Here is a 23,759-nt window from a genome sequence, read left to right as displayed (position 1 = left end):
CGTTGACCACCTTCTTGACAGTCCTCCGACCTTGTACCACCCAGGCCTTTCTTCTTGTGCGCAGCAGCGTGGCCGCAACGCCTTCATGATTTGCCTCGTGAGCTTCTCTAGCTAGCAAGGTTCCCAGCCATGACTGGAAAGGTATTAACGGTACAGCTGTTCCGTCTTCGTTCCAAGATTGGACTCTACCGCCGCAAAGCAAGAGTCCTGTGTTGTGATCTTTGGTCACAACTAGACGATTCAGGGTTGTGTCCTGAAAGTCCACGCCGTCTTGAGCCGCTAGGGCCAGGTCTTGGAAGGCCACAGTTCTCTCTTCTGCAGACAGCTTAGAGCCCCTTGCCTCCCACTTTGCTGACTCCGAGGCTTGATATTTTGCATTCAGCCAGGAGTCCGCAGCTCGTCGAACCCAGGCGACAGTTCCACATAGTTTTGACAAGCTACTGAACCGTTCGGGCTCGACAAGGCTCACGAGAGCCACGCCCCAGGGTCTCCTCTTCTGCCTTTCTGCTGTTGGAGTTTGACCTTGGTCTTTCGGCGATGGCTTCAGTGTAGAGTCTCTCAAGTCTGCACCGACGTCAGTGTTGCTGGGGCCTGAGAGCTTTTGTGACTGAGCCCTGGTGACCACAGCTGAGAATGCCTTTCTCTGCAGCCTTTTGACGTCATCAGCAACGGTAGTCACAATTTCGCTGGCCATCTTCACAGGCCATTCAGCTTCAGGCAACCTCAGGAACTCTGGGCCTCGCTGCCACTCTGACTCATCATCGAGCTCTTCGGGAGTTGCTCCCCTTGTGAGGATGTCTGATATGTTGAGGTAGCCGTCAACCCACCTCCAATCTTCCACTGGTCCAGCCATTTGTATCTCTCCGATGCGGTTGGCAAAGAAGGTTTGGTAGCCGTAACTATCCTTCTGGATCGCTCCTAGAATTGTTTGGCTATCCACGAAGTGGATCCAGTGTGCGACTTCGATGCGGCAGTGCTTCTCAAAGTACTTCTTCAGACGGATTGCAAAGACAGCGCCACATAACTCTGCCTTAATCACGTCCCCTTTCTGGTCGAGAGGAGTGAGTTTGGCTTTCGACTCAACCAACCTCACGACGACCCCGTCTTGCGTCTCCCAACGGAGGTAGAGCACAGCGCCGTAGGAAGCCTCACTCCCATCTGAGAACGTTACTCCAACTGGACGGCCGATGGCTCCTGGAGGTGTGAGGCTTCTCTCGAACCTGATCTGGCCGAGTCTCACATACTCCTCGAAGAGTCTTATGGACGCCTCCCGGAGTTTTGGCGAGAGAGGGTCATCCCAAGTATCTTTAGTTGGATTTCCTAATCCTGCTTCTTGGTAGGACTCTCTCACAAGCATTACCCCTTTCTGCTTTACGGGCGTGGCAAGCCCAATGGGGTCGTAGAACCCAGCGACCTGACTTAGCAGTATGCGACGGGTCAAGGGGTTTGGAGTGTTACTTCTGACTTCCTCTTCGCGTAGATCAAGTCCCGTCCTCATCTTGCCTCGCTTCTTCGAGAAATTGATGGACGTCATCACGCGAAGCTTGTCAGTCTCTGGTTCATAGCCGACTCCCAGTGCTTTGTTTTCTTCGTCCAGCATCTGGTTAGGTAACACCAGGGTCTTGGGCGCAGAAACGGTTGTTGTACTGTTACTGGAGTCAGCCGCAGTCCCAGACCTCCCACTTTGGCCTGTCAAGACCCACGGTTTAAGGGAGAAGCCTCCAGCCTTCAAGATCTTTCCGACTCCTTCGGTGATCTTCTCCAGAGTCTTGAGGTCATCGTGGGACGTCAATATGTCATCGACGTAGCTGTCTTCTACCAGAACCCGGCGCTCTTCCACCATGGATGTAAACTGGGGTAGATTTGCTGTTTCTCTCATGGCGACCTGGGCGATACAACCTGCAGGTTTATCTCCGATGTTGACCCTGACGACGACGAAGACTTCAATTTCATCCTCCGGGTTGTCTCTCCAGAGGAATCGATGGAGTTGTACTTCTTCGTCCTTTAGCCAAACAGAGTTATACATCTTCTTAACATCGCCTAGGGCGGCGTACAATCCAGTCCTGAATCTCAGAAGGACTCCTCTGATCAGATTGAGGACATCTGGACCCTTGTGCAGGAGGTCATTCAAACTCACCCCCTGGAACTCTTGGCTACTGTTCCAAACGATTCTCACAGGGGTAGAGGATGAGTGAGGGTTTGGTGCGACGAGATGACTTATGTACCACTTCGGTCCCTTCCAGCTGTCGAGTTCCTCTTTTGTGAGTTTAGCGGCAGCTCCCCTTGAGACCATATCGTGGATTTGCTCTCTGTACGCAGCCTTCCACACCGGCTCCCTCTCGAGACGTTTCTCCGTGTTCCGGAAGGTCGCCTCCACTGCACGTCGGTTGTCTGGCAGCGTCGCGGGGTCTCCTCTCCATGGATAAGCCGCGTCCCAGTGAGGGGATTCGCTGTGTTTGTCAGCTAGCACGTAGGTGAGGCATTCTTTAATCTTTTCAAGATCTCTTTCCTCTCCTAGGGTCATCTCTTTGCCTCCAGGCGGACATCTACCGCACTTGCAGCCTCCACATTGAGGATCACAAGCCGCGCCGACGCTGTCCCACTTGAACCATTCGATGACTTCTTTGTTGGTAGCCGCAGTACTCCGAAGGATTGGTGCTCCGTCTTCCTCCTGGGCTTCGCTAGGTCTAGCAGGACCCACAAGGATCTCTCTGTACGCCTTCGAAGCTGTTCTCATCGACCTTGCGAAGTGAGTGTCAGACCTATGCACTGCTAGGTCCACAACCTCAAAGAGGTCAGGATGAGTTCCACCGACTGTCTTCCCCAGGGGTCCATCCCAGAGGACGAGGTCTCCTTCCACTTTGGTTGGCTGTGGGACTAGGCGACCTTCCCTGTGACTGATCAGCAGGTCGATCTTCCCGGGGCGGACTAAGTCCTCAGCTGCGACGTCTGGGAAGAACTTTTGCAGTTGCTGCGGCGTGACTGCCTGGTTCACCTTAGCGATGCTTTCCAAGCCATAACAGAGGAGTTTGTGCTCTGTCACTGTGCCTTTGGGAGTTCGTACTCTTAGCCTTAGGGTGTACCTTTTGGTAGCAACTGTCTTCTCCATCCCTCCAACTCCTTGGACAATTAACTTGATGTTCTCGCCTTTAAGCTTGAGACGCTCAGCGGCTTCCATCGAGATGTAATTGGTATCTGAAGCGAGGTCAATCAGAGTGCCGATAAGCTGGCCTGAGTTTGTTGTTACCTCTAGTAGCATCATTACAACTGGGTACTCTTTAGGTTCACGGCTGGTGCTGGTGCACACTGTTGTTGAGATTTTGTTCGAGAAGGCTTCCTTGAACTCCGCTTTCAACTCAGGGGAGAGCTTGGCAAGGAGCTCCTCTTGTTTGTCGGTCAGTCCAATCCTCCTTTTATCCACTTTTGCATTGCTTTGCTCTCCGCTCTTCTACTCACCACTCCTTTTATCCTTTTTCTTGGTTGGTGGCAGCGGACAGAGCAAGTAATTGTGGTCTGAGGACCCTCCTTTCCGACAGTCTTCTTTTGAGCATAGGAACTTTTGGGTGCAACTGCCGTCTTCACCATGAAGGCGCAAGCACTTGAAGCATGCTCCTGATTTCTTCAGCTGAGCCTTCTTGCTTGACAGGTTGAGCTTCTTGAAGACTTTGCAGGCAAACAGTTTCCCAGCATGCTCTTCGTCCCCACATGCGATGCATGAGCTTGGTTGAGAGCCCTTTTGGGTGTTTCCCGATGTGGCTTTAGTGAATGCCCTCTTTTCTTTGCTCTTGTCGTTGGTTCGCTCAGGATAGTCCGCTGGGCTAGGCTGCAGCTGATCCAACTCCTCGAGAATGTCTTCTTGCCTTTTCAGGTACTGCAGTAGGCAATCGAAGTGGTTGCGTGGTGAAAAGCCGCTTAAAGGGTCTTTCTTGTGAGTTAGCCACTTTTCTTTCAGGGAGTCCGGCAGCTTACTCTCAATTGACTGGGCCACAACCCTATTTTTCACGGCATCTTCCTCCGCCAGGACTTGGAGATCACGGAGAGCTCTCTCCACGGCCTGAATCAGTTCGATTGTCTTTCTGGGTTGGTTTCCCTTAACGGGGGGAAGTCCGTGCACTTCTTTCGAGATAAGCAGCACTATCTTCGGCTTGTTACCGTACTTGTTATCCAGGAGTCTGAACACGTCGTTAGCGGATCCGCAGCTGGACAGCACAAGGTCCCTTTTGACTTTCTCGTCTAGGCTGCCTAGAAGATGGAACTTTTTCACATTTTCCAACCCATGTGGGTTTCCCAGCTGCTGCAGGTCCTCCCATTCAGCTTTCCAACGATAATAGTCTCTCATGTTGCCGGAAAACATGGGCAGGCGTGCTCGTTCTAGAGTAATTTGGGGCTTGAAGTTGTAAGCACCGGGGTACGTGCCGGAACCACTTTGCAGTGTGCTGTGGGTGCCGTGTGGCGTGCTCGCGGCGGTTGGAGGTACACCAAAGCTGCGATTGGGGGCCACGCTGGGCATGCTAGGCTGGACGCCACCTACTTGGGTTTGAGTGACTTGGGGGAATAACGGGTCAGGGAGAGTGGCAGGCATCGCTGCTAGCTCACTGGTTAGCTCTTTGTTTAGGTTTTCTTCTACCGCAACACCTGGCTTCACCTGTTCTCGCAGCTCCTCTTCGTCGTCGGACTGGTGCCAGCCTCGCCAAGCCCATTTATCCCACAGTGTCTCATGTCGCTTCCTCAACTTCCTGGTACGGTCCCTTGACTCCGTTACTTTGGGTCTAGGAATCACGTCTATCCAGTCAAGCACTGCTTTGTTGAGCTCGCCGACGTCTCGTTCCAGGTTTCTATTCACCAGTTCGCGTTCCCTCTTAGTCAACTGCTGGTGGTCGGTTGCCTCGGCTTGGTCCAATGCTGACTCAGCCTCTATGGCGAGGGTGTTAATTGCCTCTTCAGCAAACCTGGCCCAGAAGTTCTTTAGGACGATGTGTTCGGTTTCATCAAACTTACGGTCGCACTCCGACGTTTTCTCGTCTACTTGCTCCGCCTTCTTTGTGGCCTCTTCATTGTCCACTTCTCGTAGGGCCATGCCGTATTCAAACCCAGCATCTCTGACTCTAGTATGCTCCATTTTGAGGTTCCTCCACTCAACTCTCAGTTCGCTTTCTCCCAGCGCGTTAGCCCTGGAGATGAGATGATTGGCTCTTTTGGTGAAAGCGGTCTGGGCTGCCGAACGCCTCTGCTTTAGCTTTTCCAGCTCCTCCTCTGTTGTTGTCATCTTGCTTTTATGTTGCGTTGACCGAAATATATATAATCTGTAATGCCAACTGGGCTCAATAGTCCTGTTGTCAGACGTTGTTCCCTCTTCTTGGCTTTAATTATTTTTATCTTCGGCTAGCAGGTTAGCAGAATGAGCAAGCAGCAGTATGGATGGGCTGTTAGCTCAGACAGATGGGTCAGAACAGACTCTTTTAAGTTTATATTGTCTTTGGACTTTTGTCCTTTCTTCAAGGTCATCCGGCGTCCTCTTCTTTCAGAAAGCCGGGCCGTGGTTTATGACTGTTCGGATCTTCAAATTCTTAGCCCTCCGAATAGGCTGACAGGAATCACACGTCTTTGTCACAACTCGTGTTTTGTCTTTTGTAGTTTTATTTTAACATCCACAGTACATAGTACTAGACACACAGGTCATAAACCTGGGAATATAGAAAGAAATAAACAGCATTACCATATATTCATAGAATATATGATGCACAAATAAACAGCAAGTAATATAACACAGTCTAACACAGTAGGACTGAAATTAGAACAATGACTACATTACCCATGAGGCATTCTGAACATACAACGCGTCCCCCTCTACCATTATGTTAGTGTCCAAGTTACACAATACACAAAATACACCAACATAACACTCTTCAATGTACTAATTGGGCAGCACTGATACTATTAACCACAATAATGTTCATGAAGTTTGTAGATGAGACGTTTACATTATTGGTTCAGTCACGGTGACGATGTTAGCATTAACGTTAGCCGCATGCTAGCGCCAAACGCCCGTTAGCTTAGCATCACGCTAACGGCTCATATTAAGTTGGTTTGTCTAATAATCATTTATCCCAACTAACGCCAACTCAGTAATGGATGTAAACATACACATACATGCTTAAGACATTATTATCAGGTTGCATTATGAACCAGCAGTTTAACAGAATACAAGTAGCAGGCCACGCTAGCAGCTAACAACATACCAACTGGCTGTGTGATCCTGACGCAGTAGAATAGGAATGAACGTCTCCACCATTGTAAAGACTACTAGTAGCATCTGCGCATGCGCATGCTCAAGAATTACCAGACTCACGTAACCATAACATTACTGTTACAATTATTTTAAAGACATAGAAAATGTATGAATGTAAATACCATATCAATGAAAAGTAAACATATTAAATGTAAACATATGAAATATACATGAAATGTAAATATAATGTAAATATATGAAATGTATTTTTTTAGTCAAATTATTTAGACACATTAATACTTTTACAATACTTTCACCAATACTTTTAACTTAGTGACCTAAAAGTCTTGACAAACACAAATGTCGTCACCCCCCCCCACCACCATGTGGCACAGGCTGTCATTGCAGTAACATACTGCAAGTGCAGAGGTTGAGAGTAACCTTCCACATAATCATTATGGGATGGGAGAGGGACCGTCTGCTGGCACGATGGCTGCCACATGCTGGCTAGGTCACTGAGGAACAAGTGTAGACCCCTGGAAGAGCAGAGGCGCAGGTCAGAGAGAGAGAGTGAGAGCGAGAGAGAGCGAGCAAGCAAGAGCAAGAGAGAGAGAGAGAGAGAGAGAGGGGGGGCTTGTGCAGTATACTGGTATCAAGGTATTTAGAAATCCTGATACATGATCTTCAATACAGTCGCTCCTCCTATTAAATGTTTACGGAGATTCCGTATTGAGGCGATGTATTATGATTGTAGTGCAGCTGAGAAAGATGCCGACTGCCACCGTTATTTTGAGTTTACGCCTGATATATACTTTGTCGTATGACGGTGTCGCTCACCGAAAATAGCCGATCTACAACCTCATATTGTGTCACATCGTTACGTATAAATTAAGCATTAGTCCCAATGATAAAAAAGGAACCAGTCAACATGGACAATGTTGTGTACACTACTTGCCTCCTGAAAGTCAAACCTCCATTCATATCTCAAAGTTCATCGCCCATTAGCAGCTAATGAGTAGCTGCTGCAAATGTGAAGCCATTACCAGAGCCTACAGCAACCTAACCAACCATAGTCATTTGGTCTACTCTTGCTACATCAACAAAGCACAAAACGGTTAGTAAAAAATGGAGGACATGCATGCTGCCTCAACCATGGTTAACTTCACTGAATGCAAGTCTGCGTTGAAGCCTAAGTTGAAGGGCTAACAGACCGTAATCATTAGGGTAGGGAAAAGTGACGCTTTGAGGCAACCAGCCAATGCCTACTTCAATATAGATGAAATCCTGCCTTGTAGAAGTGTTTAGGGAAATAAATAACACTACGTGCAAGGTTTAAGTTAGCCATGACTTAATTTCAGAACCATTTTCACAGAATAAAAGCATGTTTTGCAATAGTTTAACTGACTAGCAGCACCGTTTAATAGAGTAGTCAATTTGCATGCGCACATCCCAACTTGAGATGACCTCTACCAACTACAAAAGCAGTTTATTAGCCACATGATTATTTATCTTACACAAATACTGTCATATCGTCTCTGTCGGGCGGAAACCTTATTATGTCAAAAACGGTTACTTTTCAGAATTCAAAAACAGCTTAAGTAGCAGATCGACAAGAAGTTTAAATATAGAGATAAGAGGTTTCTGCTTGACGGCAACAATATACTGTATACCCTGGGAGAAGACTGTCAGACTCAGGACGGTATAACGGTATGAAAAAATAGATACCGCCCAAGCCTAGTGAGGGGGGCAGGGCCTTCATGTAACTTTCATGGCAATAAAGCATGATGAATTGGAGAGCGAGAGAGACGGGGAGGAAGAGAATGGGTGTGAAAGAAAGAGAGAAAAAAAGAGAGAGAGAAAAAAGAGAGAGAGAGAGAGAGAGAGAGAGAGAGAGAGAGAGAGAGAGAGAGAGAGAGAGAGATGGGTGAACAGGGAGAAAGTGTCTGGCAGACACAGAAAGAAAGGATTAACTTAGTCAAAAACAATCAAAGTGCAACTGTGACCGGCAGTGAGTGTGTGTGTGTGTGTGTGTATGTGTGTGCGCGTGCGTGCGTGCGTGCGTGCGTGTGTGTGTGTTCCAGGGAGTAGAATGAGGGTTAGCACTGCAGGAGACCAGCAGGCAGTTACATTGTCCCAGTTACAGAGACATGCTAGGAACATTTGGGGTACTGCAGATACAATAGAAAGGCTGCGCGTGTGTGTGTGTGTGTGTGTGTGTGTGTGTGTGTGTGTGTGTGTGTGTGTGTGTGTGTGTGTGTGTGTGTGTGTGTGTGGTTGTACTTCTATCCACCACGTCCTCATAAGAATAGAACAATGAGGAAAATCCTGGAAAGTGAGGAAAATCCTGGAAAGTGCAGACGTTTTGTCGGCTCTCACTTTGTGTGTGTGTGTGTGTGTGTGTGTGTGTGTGTGTGTGTGTGTGTGTGTGTGTGTGTGTGTGTGAGAGAGAGCGTGCACGCGTGTATTCATAGTTAGCATACTACAGTCTAGACCAGGGGATCAGGACTAATCTCGCTCCACTGATACAGCTGATGTACATTGGATTTTACTCACCACTGTGCTGTCTCGGTATGACTACACCAGTGTTTCTCCTGTCATTCAGCACATACTGTAGTAGGGGATCTAGTCAGCTTAGATATTGTTGCTGTCGGGCAGAAATCTCCCGAAATCTTTCAACTTTTTATGTTTTTTTCGTCACTTAATGCCCTACCTCGCCGTACAAAGAGTGTCAAACTAAAAAAGTTGAAAATAGCCGATCTGCAAGCTCACTACGCTTAGATATATGACGCATTGTGATCTTGTAGATCTGCTATTTTGAATGTTTCAGAAACATTTCGTTTAATTTTCTGAAAAGTAACGGTTTGGACGTATGCCGTTTCCATCCGACAGTGACGATATAGTATGCTTGACCAGTTTGCTGTGGTGGAGGACCACTGATGAAGAATTGCCTGCACGACGCAAATAATCCTCAGCGGTTCTGAATGGTATGCGATTCTTATTCAACATATTAGCTAATCAAACTAAACTTAATTTGTATAAGCAAAACAGAAGTTTGATGTCAACGAGCACTTGGGATATAGGCTATAATAAAAAGGTACTGTGTGTGATTGGATACAGGGATAAAGACGGAATAATATGAGAACATAAATAAATTGCTTGTAAATAAACTTAAATTTCTTCAGTCTGAGGGAAGAGAGAAAAAGAGATTTGTCTTTTGGTTTTGACTTAAAAGGGTCATACCACCAAAACAAGGAACATCCACTTTAAAAACATATAAACCCCAAAATTGCAAAACCGTTTTAATAACTTGCTTCAGGGACTGTCCTTTTTTCTCTTTTACGAACCTCACAAAAGTAATTGAGGTTTAAAAATGTGTGCAGTTGTCCCACTGGCACTAACAGAGACAGACGCCTGCCTCACGACACCATCCTGATGGAGTGGCGAGCCGAGAACAGGGCACGCCAACAGTTAACACCAGGGCTCACTGGCCTCAAACAACATCAAGCTGTACACACGCCCTCATGCCATTACCACACCAAAAGCCATAAACATAACACAGAGGCCTGGCTGCAAGCAACGTGGCAGCTATAGACCCACATACAGAACAGACTACATGAGTCCAGGCGGGGCTAGAGGAGAATAAAAAGATTGGAGAAGAGAGGAGTCAACATAGAAATAATTAGTAACCAACGTCCACATATATTGGTAAATGGTGTATTTATATAGTGCCTGTATCCAAAGCAATGTGGATTACACTCACAGATTCACACACCGACGGTGGAGGAAACCATGCAAGGCACCAACCTGCTCCTCGGGAGCCATTAGGGGTTAAGTGTCTTGCTCAAGGACACTTCCGACTCTAACCCAGAGGGAGCTGAACCATCCGATTCCCAATCGTCCGCTCTACCTCCTGAGCTGCTGCTGCCTACATAACGGTTACCAGGCTAGAAGCTTCCCAAACAGACACAATGTCCTGCAGTGTTGCCATACCTTCACATTTCTTGTAATGAGCTTTGTTCACTGGTTTTGGTCCTGGACGTACAACAACGTGCTTTTGTTGACCTGCTCTGCCATCTAATATGCTATATAAAGCCTGCAATAAACAATAGGACACCTACACACAATGCAAACATAAGTGCATGCGCACGCACACACACACACACACACACACACACACACACACACACACACACACACACACACACACACACACACACACACACACACACACACAGAGGCATGTCTCATTTGTCTCAGGAATCAGGGCAGATATTGGGTTTCAAGCGACCGTCCAGAATTAGCCCAAGTAGAACTGATACTGTACTGTACGAACACACCCTTCAGTCTGTTCATTCACTCACTCAGTCATACACACACACCCCTACACACACACACACCACTGTTTATTTCTCACTCTCAAACACACACAAAGTCAGTACAGTATCTATGAGATCATCACTCTGCCAGCTAGCAGGCTAGCATTACAGGGACAGAATAGAAATCAAGACACCTCTCACATGCACGCGCGCGCACGCACACGCACACGCACGCACACGCACACGCACACGCACACACACACACACAGCTTTCTTCTATCAATAACCTCTGATAAGAGTAGGCAATTCACACGTCTTGTGCAGTGCACTAGCACTTATAAGAAAACTTAGATGGACCTATGGGATTTCACTGTTTACATATTGGCATGATTCATCATGAATACCTGTCATGCTAAATGTGTTATCACACACTCACACACACGCACGCACGCACACACACACACGTGCACGCACGCATGCATGTCCACTCACCTGCACCTGCATGAAGGAGCCCCTGTAGAAGCAGCATGCTGCAGCTGACAGGGCGCTCCACAGACTGCACCTCTCCGTCATGGTGCTGGGGGACACACAGCTCTCCCTCCTTTCCTCTGTACCTCCTGGCCAACCGGCCGCCCTCCTCCTCTGCTCCTCTTCCCCCGCGCCTAACCCCAGTCCTCTCCTCTTCTTCTTCAACAACACCTTCTCTTATCGCACACCTTGTGTTATCCTCCACCTCTTCCTCCTCCGACCGCTCCTGTTTCCTTCTCACGTCCTCTTTCTCCCGTTCACTCCTGTCCTCCTACCCCACCCAGCGTGGACCGTCCTGTCCTGTCCTGTCCTACCACCCTGCCTCGGTCCCTGGGAGGAACCTGTCCAACCCCTGCCTGACACTTGGAACTGCCTTGCCTCTCTCTCTCTCTCTCTCTCTCTCCGCCCGGGGGGGCTATCAGTCCCGGCCGGTCAACGCAGCCAACGCGAAATGGGACCAAACCCGTTATAACGCCACCCGCTACACCTTGCAGCTGCTAGTAACCAACCCTAGTGATTGGCCAGTAGCTACTAGCTGCTAACAGCTGGTTCCGATCACGGCTAGCGACGTTAGAGCTACTGACATCTCTGCTGCTCCTGCCCCACGCCGGGCGAATCTCTTGCTCTCTCTCTCTCTCTCTCTCTGCACTTGCTGCGCTTCACGCGGCTGCTAGGGATTACCTCATTGCTTGCTGATGAAAGGAGTGTGGGTGGGGGGAGGGCGGACCAAAGGGAGTGTGAGGGAGAAGGAGGGGTGCGGGTGGGAGGAGGGGTGCGGGTGGGGGGGATGCTGGCAGGCACAGGCAGAGAGAAGTGCTGTCGAATTGCAACCAGACCCCACCCACCCACCCACCCAACCAACCACCCACCCCCGCTTGCTTTGCAACCTCACTGAGACAATACTGATGGGGAGGAGAGAATGAGGGGTTTTCTTTTTAAGGAGAAAAAGAAGGAACGACAAAAAGTGACGAGATATGGAAGCAGAAAGAGAGATGGTGGTTAAACACATGATAAGAGGGAGTGAATATAGCTAGAGGGGGGAGAGAGAGAGAGAGAATAGAAGGAGACCCTCTCAAAGGAATCTGTCCATTATTTTGCTCTGAAAGGGACTCAACTGGGGTGGCAGGGGAAAGAATGCACACACAGTCACACACAGTCACACACACACACACACACACACACACACACACACACACACACACACACACACACACACACACACACACACACACACACACACACACACACACACACACACTTCCTCTTGTATGCAGGCACACATACGCAAACTGAGACACACACAAATATCATTAAGTTATCTGTGTGTGAATCTGTGTACATGTCCATGCATGTGTTTTTGTGTTATCTGTTGCAGAATATAATGATGTGGTTGTAAAAAGCGATGCAGACTGCAGCAATAGACACCTCATTAGCAGCTGAAACACACAGGCAGGTGCTCCAAGGAGAAAATGCTATGATTTTGAACGGCCCATTTCACATGTGCCCACTCAACACACACACACACACACACACACACACACACACACGTTTGTATTACTATACTTGTGAGGACATCAACATTTTAGGATTGTCATTTTTTAAATGCCTTCTTTTTAACCCTAACCCTGATGCGTTGTGCGCTTGTACATGATTCATTTGGGGTGTGCGACAGCAGCACACAAATACTGTAAGTATAAATCAAGCCTGAATCTTAAAAGCTTAAACCATAAAACAACCATTTATCTTGTGAGGACCAGGAAAAGGGTCCTCTTGCCCAAATTCTACAATCGTTATGGGGACATTTGGCCCTCGCAAGTATGGTAAAACAAGAACACGCGCACACACACACACCAGGAGGGCAGGGCTTTGTCACCAGTGAGTCAGTGACATCATTGAGGACGCTTCACCGGTAACTCAGCAAGAACCTTGACAGCATCCTAAAAAGTCTGACAGTGCACTTATAGGTCTGAAACACTGCACGGAGAAGAGGAGAATATGAGAGAGAGAGAGAGAGAGAGAGAGAGAGAGAGAGAGAGAGAGAGAGAGAGAGAGAGAGAGACCGGCCAATTGATAGAGAAGTAGAGAAGAACAGACAGCACCGGGTACCCAAAAATAATGTTGTCACCCCCCCCCCCCCCCCCCCCCCCACACCCACACTTTCTCTCCCAACACTGGTATTGTCTAAAGTCACCTCCTCTCTTGCTCTTTACCCCACACACACACACACACACACACACACACACACACACACACACACACACACACACACACACACACACACACACACACACACACACACACACACACACACACACACACACACACACACAGGGGATAACAGTAATCATGTTGCTAATCTGCTTCATGAATGCATGGTAGTGTGTCAGAGCACCGATCAGAGAACGGCACTAGGATAAGGCGACACCAGACAGCTTGGATTCATGAAGCTACAGTGTCTCTTCTTACCGCCCAGAAGTTTGGGCATGTCGTTATAGCCAATTAATGTTCAAAGAATGTCAAAAATGTTCAACTAAAGATTTAAAAAAATGTTTTGAAAATACAAAATAGGTCTTCAGTGGTTAACCTAATCACTGTCATCCTCATCTGGATTAGAAAGATTACACGCTAGGAAACACAAATAATCTGGTAAGAGGGCACCTCAATCCTACCTAATACCACACCAGAACACTGACAACAGATATTACAGGTACAGTAGTTGGCACCTAAAAGGATTGTGGGAAAAACAGTCGTGTGGAAAACCAAATAGTTTCAAACTCTGTTCCTCAAACCCCATTTCCTCTCCAACAAATCAATGTATTATTCAGCTTTGAAGATATATAACAGACCTTTTAAACTTTTAACCACCCTATACTTGGTGCGCTCCTTTGTTCCCCTCCACGTCCATAACTCTCTTCACCAAAACTATCCAATTGACAAGCTCACGAAGCGTTGCAACGCAGTGTGTTGTGAGCTTGAAGATCGGGTATTTTCGCTGAATGTTTGCCCCAGTGAAGAGACGCTAGGGTTTATGACATTCAAGATTTTTACCCTTAAAACGTATAAACGGCGTTATCTGTCTTCTGCTCATTTGCTCCGACATTCCACTTTACTGCTCCTATTTTGCTGTCTTGCACATTCCATTATGCTTATCTTCTTTATTCCTCATCTCCTCCACTGTCTCCTTGTCCTGTTTTTTTCTCTGTCCTTGTCCTTCTTTATTTGTGTTGTCAAGTGATGTGTCAGGGGGCACAAGGGGCCGGGGGCCAATTCTAAATAAGGGCTTGTTTTGGGCATAGTACATTATTTATTGTATTATTGGCACCTGTCATTGTCAATCATTTCTTTGTATATTTCAGTATTTGGCTCTCTATGTTTACGTTATTTGTCATATCTGCCCTGTGCAATTTGTTTTCAAAGTCCAAAGGCACAAAAGTATTATTTTCGATCATGACGTTTTTTTTTTTTAGATTTGAGCTAAACAGCATTATTTTACACTTTGGCTATTCAAAAATAGCAGATATACAAGCTCATAGCGCAGCACCGAGTGCCGCTCTATGAGCTTGTAGATCTGCTATTTTTTAATTTCTATGTTCCAGTGTTCAATACCAAAAACACAACTGAATCGCAATCATTTGTATGACAATTAATCGTCAACTAAAATGTCATGATCGGGACAGCCCTAACCTTCTCTTCCTTCTCCCAACTCCTCCCTACACTTTCCCCACCTCCCTCTATCCTTTTTCTTCCTTTTTTCTTCCCCTTAGCTCCACCCCGCCCCCCCCCCCCCCCCGTTCCTCTCTCCTCTTCTTTGCTCTCTACAGTATATCTCTGCATCTCCTCCCCTGCTTGGAGGCAGAGTTCTTCAGTTAAATATTAATTAGTGAACCCCATCCCGCGGGCTGATGGGGAGCACAATGGAGAATCCCTGCATGTGCCTGCGAGCGTGACGCTAATGAAAGGAGCGCGTGTGTGTGTGTGTGCGCGTGCGCCCGTGCGTGTATTTGAGTGTGTGTGCTTATTTGAGTGTGAATGAAAATAAGCAGAGGGGGATAAACACAAATAGAAATTATAGACAGAGAGAGCACAAGAGGGGGAAAATACAGATTGTACATTCATACACACACTTTTTTGTGTGTGTGTGTGTGTGTGTGTGTGTGTGTGTGTGTGTGTGTGTGTGTGTGTGTGTGTGTGTGTGTGTGTGTCTGTCTGTAGGCCTTGTAAGGGAGAATTGGGAGGCATGATTCTAATCTGAGTGTGCATAATGCCTGTGTGTCAATGTATGTGTGTGTGCACACGTGCATCTATAAACAAAGGGTGTGTTCATCAGAGGTTTGAAGGGTATGGCTATTGGCTAATGATCTGTGTGTGGCAGATAGCCATCAGTGTGTTTTCGCAGGGCGTCCTCTATTCGCCAACTGGTTAAGCCGTATTGAGACACCAGATATATGCCTCAAAGACCATCTGAAACAATAGCCTCCGATTTTAATGGGCCCATCAGGCATGGACGCTGTGTCTATATCCACACATTAACTCTGCACATACACAGTGAAATTCTCAGTGTAAATTTATCCCTGAGAGTGTAAAAATAGATGCAATTTTTTTGCTGCATAGTATTCTGTGTACTGTGCATAGTGTCTGTGCGTCTTCACCCACAAAAATACAACAACAGTGGTTTGGTGTATAAATAAAGGTGGTCCGCAGTAATGTCTTAGGGAGATCATTATGGTCCATTTTCCATCTAAAATAACCCCTTTTATTGGGGGTGCACCAGGGACTGAACGATTACTGCATTGTGCTTATAATTACAACTGTTCGAGTCCAGCTGGACCTGCTGTGTTCATGTCACCTCCACTCTAGCCTTGACTGATGTCTGTCGACACAGTCCTGTCTAAAGAAAGCAAACCGATGCCTACAAATAACCCCCTTGTTGGGCCGTGTAGTGAACATTAGGTGAGGCGCTGTGGTGCTCTTTTCTCTGTATGTAGATAGGTTTATAATATATACGGTATGTTTGATCAAATATCAGCACTAATAGGGTTTATGCATTCTGACTGTGGTGCAGCTACAGTATCTGTCTCCTTGTCTTTCACTCTTCATGTGGATGTGTGTTTCTCTCTCGCCCTCTTTGTCAGCCTGCCTGATCGTGTGATGACAGTAACAGAAGACCTTGGATGGGCGTGTTAGCAAAGACCAGCCTTGGTATTACTGAATCTACTGAAACAGTCTCATTCTCTCGCACACACACACACACACACACACACACACACACACACACACACACACACACACACACACACACACACACAATTGATTTAATCTCATGGGGCAGTAGGGCACACACACACATTCTGTACATTCAAACCAGTTTCTTAATCAAGAGTGTTCACACACAGCTGACACCCACACACACATGCACGCAAGCAGGCATACACACTGAACATGATTTTGTTTAAAGCTTCAATGGGCGAGTCGCGTGCCAAACATATGTTAATGAACCACATATGAACCCCCCCCCTCCCCCTCCCTCCTTTTAAAGAACCTCCAAACCACTAAAAAAGAGGCTGAGAGACAAAGCAGGGCTGGGCTGCAGACAAAAACAAACACACTCAAACATACAGAGGAACACAGTATACTAGTGTACCCATACTCATACTGTACACTCAAATATACACATCTATAAATAGATATACTTGTGTGCATGTGCAAACACACAGCCCCCCGCCACACACAGACCCACATACACACACGCACACACACACAAAGAGAAGGAAGTGCAGATTGCCACACATAGACATACATCATTCCTCCCCCCCCCAAATATGTATACTGAAAGTGAAACTAAAAACATAATACAGCAGTAAAAAACAGTAAACAGTGCTCGACCGACCCGGGCCTCAACTATCGGAAACCTTACAGTAACAATGGACACACAATGTAAAGCATGAATAAATGTGCTCTAGGGATTCATCTATTGATTGGGCTCTGTCTTTCAGACTGCTCATCTCAAGTCAAATCAAATCAGTCAGAGAGATTTGTTTTTCTCATTGTCTTGCGTCGCTCCGTGTGTGTGTGTGTGTGTGTGTGTGTGTGTGTGTGTGTGTGTGTGTGTGTGTGTGTGCGTGCGTGCGTGCGTGCGTGCGTGCGTGCGTGCGTGCGTGTGTGCATGTGCAGGTGAGTGAGTGTGTTCTGAGTCAATAGTGAGATGATGCTGTATTCTTCTGAACACTCGGGGCCGAGTCCTGATTTAAACATCAGCTGTCATAAATGTTTCAGAGGAGTGGAGGGAGACAGATATGGCTGGAAGCACTGGGGCGTGGGTGAGGACGCGCGGGGGACGGGGTGGAGGAGAAATTAAACAGGATGGAGAGCTGGAGCGATGCAACATAAGGTAAAGGAGAGAGAGAGAGATTGTCTGACCCGCTGACAGCAGAGAGAGAGGAGGTGAGGCAAAGGTCAGCTCAAGGGAAACTCTGCCGGAAGCAATGATGATAATAACTGTCTCAGGCAATATAGCACAGAGACAAGATATGGAGCTTCTTAAGTTCTTATCTTATGAACTGTATTTCAAATTTAATTGATATGTTAGACAGTTAAAACATTCATACACAGTACCTGTATATATACAGTATCTATACATATATACATATATATATACATATATATATATATATATATATATATATATATATATATATATATATATATATATACTCATGTTTTGACCCATATTTTGTCATTTGAAAAAAATGTTTTTTGATTAAAGTGTTTATTTGAAAACATCTAACTTACAAGCAAAATGTTTTTATAAACCCATAAAACCACGAACTGAACTCAACCACTTAATCCCTATTCAAAATGTTTCAAAAATAGCCAATCTACAAGATCACAACACAGATCGGCCATTTACGGCACACAACATCCGTTGCGTATAAATTAAGCATTACGCCACTGTAGTCGATTTGTTGTGGTTAGTCGAACTCGCAGACAAATGCATTCGTTTTACGATGTGAATATGGGTCAGAGTCATAGGAGAAGTCTTTTACCACTCTGCCTCTGATATATAATCAATACAACTGAAAGAATCTATCCCAGGAGTTCAACAGCTCAGTAAAGTTACATATTCATATCCCCTCTCTGCTTTCCCTCTCAGTCTCCCAGGCAGTTTATAGCACTGGTTCCTATAATGTGGAGTCCGGTGACCCCCAGCTATAATTATTGATGGTTATAGGAACCAAAAGGGAACTTTACAGGTCTGTAACTCCGGAACCAAATTAAACCAAATGTCCAGTTGGTTCAATTTCTACACCGTCTCAATGAGTCAAATGAACACTGAGGATTTTACTGTGAAGATTGGGGTCCCAGTGATACAACAAATGATATCAAATGGGGGTCCATGGCTTACTGCATATCAAACTGGTGGTCCTTGAATTGAAAAAGAGAAACACTGGTTTATAGCATGTGTGTGTATAGAGCTTTGGTTCTAGAACTGGTTTCGTTCTAGATTCTTGGAACCTTCACGGAACCGGCCGCGAACCGGCTTGCGTTTCCACCAGTTTTAAGCAGAGGCGGCATAGCTGAATGGTACAGAGCCCGCCTGGGGAGCACGAGTCCCCAGTTACCCCAAGTTCGATTCCAAGCCTGGCCAGCAAAGCGCCGAATATGACTGGTCAGTCATGTATAGGTTTGAGAACCACTGGTATAGAGTATGTGTAAGCTTTCTTTTTGCTTCATGCCAAATACATAAATCAGCTCTACAGCTCCACCTAGTGGCTGAGGGATTGCAACATGGCCTCATAGTGCTGACAGCACTGCTGACTCCAGATTCAATTAGCTAAATGGCACACTGAATTAGGCTAAACGCAAGATGAACCTGCTGAAATGGACATAATTGCAAAAGTATAAGGGGCTAGTAATCATCTACAATTACATTTCAAAGCTAGCATAAAATGCTAATCTAATATTGCTGGAGATAGGGGAATTCATTCAAACAGGATTGGCCGGGTGTTTAGGGCTGAATACAGTCAAAACATTCTGGCGATGATGCAAAACTGCTAATGACTAATGACATGCGCACACACACACACACACACACACGCGCGCGCGCATACACGGTGTGTGTGGGAGTGCACACACACACACACACACACACACACACACACACACACACACACACACACACACACACACACAATCTGCCACGGTGAGTGTGTGTCTACAGAGGAGCAAGAGAAAGCAAGAGAGAGAGACCCCCACACATTATGTTGTATTTGGGAATGCAAAACACAATATGAAGACATTTAACACAATGTATAATTATTTTTTTTTAACAAAAATGTCTTTTTGACTTTAACTAAAGGTATTAACCGCTTAGCAAAAGGAAGAGTGTCTTGGACAAGGGACTCACTTTTACAGACAATTAGGTGAAACGTTTTAATGGAGAAGAGGCACTAAATCTCACTGTTGTTCAAGGCTTTCTACCGCAGCAAGCCTTATGCTGCTGGTGTAGAAAGCATGTGGTATTTAGGCTTTATCCAGCAACATAAGCTACTTCTGGGGGGCGAAACACTATCACGCATGCTTTCTTTCACTGGGGCACATGCATTTCCAGGTATGTACATCACGCATGAAAAACGTACAGGACTTACACAGAATACACACAGATGTATAGGTAGTCACAAACAAAGCAATATGGAGGTCTTTATGCCTAATCTACAGACTAGACATTGAGATAATGGCTCGGGTAAGACACTGTGGTACAACAGTATAATTGAGGCTTAACGCACACACGAATGCGCGCACACACACGCACACACGCACACACACGAAAAATCAGTCTTACCTGGTCATATTCCACCTGGTTTCCTGTAGGCTCCATGTGTCTGAAAACAGAATAGAAGAGAAAGCGGGGAAAGGATGTAAAATTAAATCAGAGATAAGTTAGTCTTGAAATCAAATATACGTTGGTTGTCCTGAACTTTCTAACATTTGTGAACTTCCTGTAAACACTATTCAGTAGGTAACCTACACAAAAGGTCCATAAGAATCTTTTATTATAATCCTCATTATTATTATTAACTGACTGATTATTGAAAATGGTTTTCACGTCTCCTAGCAACTGAATGTTGAAAACATGCATGTCGGTAGCATACTGAAGACTGCGTCCACCATGATTGCAACCCCCCCTTTCCATCCAGAGCATGTTGCAGTGTTGTCATCCCCCTTGTTAATAAAAAGGCTCCGGTCCCTAAAAACTTCCCTAAAAGTTATCCCTAAATCAAAGTAAATGTTGATGAGTCAAATAACATTTGATGTGTACAGTATCCTTCATTGTGTAACATTTGCCCGTATACTGTACATGTCATGTAACAGGTGCGGTCAGTCAGTGAATGTTTGCATGGACAGAAAACAGTGCAATGTTCCCATGACCTACTTATCCAGGAGTGTTAAATGCTGAAGCAGTTCACATTTGAGAGAACATGGTTAGATGGGTGATCTACCAACCCCTGGTATGCATGCATCTAAAGGGCCTCGATGTGAAGCTGCTCTTTTGAAATCTCCAGGGCCCCATAGCCCATCACACATAACTCACACTTTTACACTTATAATACACAGAGATCATGTGTCAAAGCCTGCACTGTGTGTAACAGTCTCATGGCATTATCAGCCGCTTTAGGATACACATAGAAAGAGAAAGCTTTAGGATACAGAGAGAGAGCGCTTTGGGGGGAGAAGGGGGGAGGAGAGAGAGAGAGAGAGAGAGAGAGAGCAGGGCAATTACATGCCCAAGGAGGTTTTAAGTTCAATCAGGGCAGTTCCCACGGCGGATTTACAAGATGGGTCTCATAGGACGCAGGGCGGAGCGTAATTGCTACATACATGTTCACAGAGAGTCCAGATCAAAGGCAGTGCTGTGGACCTTGGGAATGTTGATATATTGCATATTACATTCAGCATAGCCTTTTCAAAGCTCACTATGACGGTGCACAGCTGAAATATAATGTATAAGATTGTACAGTATTTATACACAGTCAAATCCTGAGTGCTAAGTCCACCGTCAAGAGCTGAAACAAGCTGTTCCCTTGCTACGATCATTAGATAAAGGTTGTACTGTAAATTGCAGTGTGAGAATGAATTATTAACAACACACTATTCTAATTGCTTTATATAAATGAAATGCCTCCCTTGAGATTGATGTAGGCTTGGGTAATATATGGTAAATATTCAGTGCTTAAAAAGCTATGAAAGTATTAATGCCTGAAATGTGAGCTGCTTTGGATCCAATAGGGTGAATACCACGATCAGAATTCTTTATAGTTTTGACTTCTCAACATTGCAGCAACACACACACACACACACACACACACACACACACACACACACACACACACACACACACACACACACACACACACACACACACACACACACACACACACACACACACACACACACACACACACACACACACACACACACACACACACTGTATATATAACATACACATATATATATATATATACATACAGTACATACATACATACTGTATACAGTACGTTTATCATATACTTTTATTTATTTCAGCTGTGCCCCGGCATTGTGCTATGATGACTCTGCACAAAGCAGCACCTGGGTCTTCAACAAAATGCACAGCCAAATTAAAATGGCTGGAAGCTAGACAATGAGTGGTGATTTATCGGGTAATGACATTAATGCCCAGGGTTTTAATCTGGGCCTGCACTGGACTGTGTACACTCAACACGACCCTCTGCAGCACTTTGCGATTGAGAGCAGTGTAGTTCCCATGCCACAGCAGAAAACAACAGAGAAACAGAGAAATTATTTATTTAAATTGTAGACATTTGATTGCAACTAACATGACTGCTGTCTACATACTTTCTTTTCCATACTACTATGATTTTATAGATATTTTTATCGTGTAGTTCTACTGAAGTTATAATATTTATTACTGCGACAGTAGCATACTACAGCTATGGATGTTATAAACTTAACCAGTAACTATCCTCATCTGTATACCTCCTTGGTATAAGTTATGTTATGGTCCACGGAATCCAAGGGAAAATATATTTTATTGCATGACCTATGGTTCAAGAGTTATGGCCATAGCGCCACCAATGAGGCTGATTGTGCTGATCAGTCCAAAAGTGTGCGAGATAAAACTCCGGATACACACACACACACACTTAAAACATAATCTCCGTCCCAGCCTTCGGCCTGGTGGAGATAAAGACGGAGAGAAAGAGACAGAAGGAGAGAATGATAAAGCGAAAGAGACAGACAGATAGACAGAAAGAGACACAGAGATGCATACGCACCATAGAGTTTTTGAAATAATGAGCTGAAATAATGGGCTCTGCTCCATGTGTGTGTGCATGAGCATGTGCACTCGTCGCACGCACGCACACAAATCCCACTTGCAACCTGATACATGCACTAAATCATCACATCACACTTGGAACATAACTTGGCATGAGAAAACACAATGAGAAAATGTGAGAGGTGGGAAGGGGGGGCTCTATAGGAAAATGCTGACTTGGTTCATAAATTAGCAACAATATTGCGAACTGCATGTGAGATACAAATCTTGCGGATTACGGGTCTCTTGGGTGTCAAATAAATCCATACGATGATAGCTTTAGGCTAAGCAAAACAAAAGCTTTCAAAAAACTTTTCCCAGCGGTAGACTCCCCATTGGCCTCTAATCAATAAACAGCATTGACGTTTCCTTGTTATAATGAAAACTTAAAGAAATGGATTCAATTGTTTTGTTTTCTTGACTCACATCCCATCGCCTGGGAATTGTACCATCGACACCCATTTCACACTGCACGACGCTTACTAAGGAATGTGTGCAATAGTTGAATGAGTTTACAAAAATATGAAAGACTGGGTCAAAATCATCAGATCCAAACCACTTATTAACTGTACTTTGTCTATGACCAGTAGCAAAACAGCTGACCTACAAACTCACAATGCATTGCAATGTGATGTGATCATTTTTTTATGTTTACAATTTAAATATATATAATTCTCACCTAACGATAAAATAATAATGTCAGGTTGAAGGTGGTTAATTTCTCTTGTGATTTAATTTGATTCATTTGTCTCTGCGTATAATGTTCACCCACAACATGAAGACTTCAGATAACTCACCTGCAAACATTGGCAGGAGGTTGGGATGCATGGTTGCTCTGGTCCTGTCCTTTCTCTACTTTGGTCTCTTCTTCCACGTTACGTGCAGCAGGCCCACTGGAAGCTGTCACACGGTTCCCCTGGGCGATGGCTGGAATTAAAGTTTCCCTTAGAGTTTCAGCGATCACGGACACATATGCTGGTGTGATACCAGTGGTGCAAAGTAACTAAGTACATTTGCTCAAGTACTGTACTGCATTGTGAACTTGTAGATCGGCTATTTTCAAAAGATTTGTATACATTTTGTACATTTTTAAACTTGTGAAATTGGACATTCGGCATAATGAGTACTTTCTACTTTTGGTACTTTAAGTACATTTTGATACCAGTACTTTTGTACTGGTATTTTAAGTAAATTTAGAATTCCAGACTTTTAATTGTTAAGTATTTCAACATTGCAATATTGATACTTTTACTTAAGTTAAAAATGTGAGTACTTTTTCCACCACTGTGTGATACACACAGAGTTGTTATGC

The 23,759-nt window shown here is 45.3% G+C and overlaps 1 protein-coding gene across 1 annotated transcript in view; it reads right to left on the bottom strand.

Moving 5' to 3' along the window:
* Window positions 1–23,759, bottom strand: part of sh2d3ca (SH2 domain containing 3Ca) — a 70,821-nt gene that overhangs the window by 44,013 nt on the left and 3,049 nt on the right. Inside the window, 2 exon segments of the mRNA XM_084046888.1 lie at window positions 19,913–19,952; window positions 23,245–23,374. Of these exon segments, the coding sequence (XP_083903014.1) occupies window positions 19,913–19,952; window positions 23,245–23,374 (170 nt within the window).

Source organism: Gymnoscopelus microlampas, assembly GCF_963454915.1.
Source record: "Gymnoscopelus microlampas genome assembly, chromosome: 21".
NCBI lineage: Eukaryota > Metazoa > Chordata > Actinopteri > Myctophiformes > Myctophidae > Gymnoscopelus > Gymnoscopelus microlampas.
Note: the sequence above shows the minus strand (reverse complement) of the source record. Positions and strands in the feature narration are given on the sequence as shown.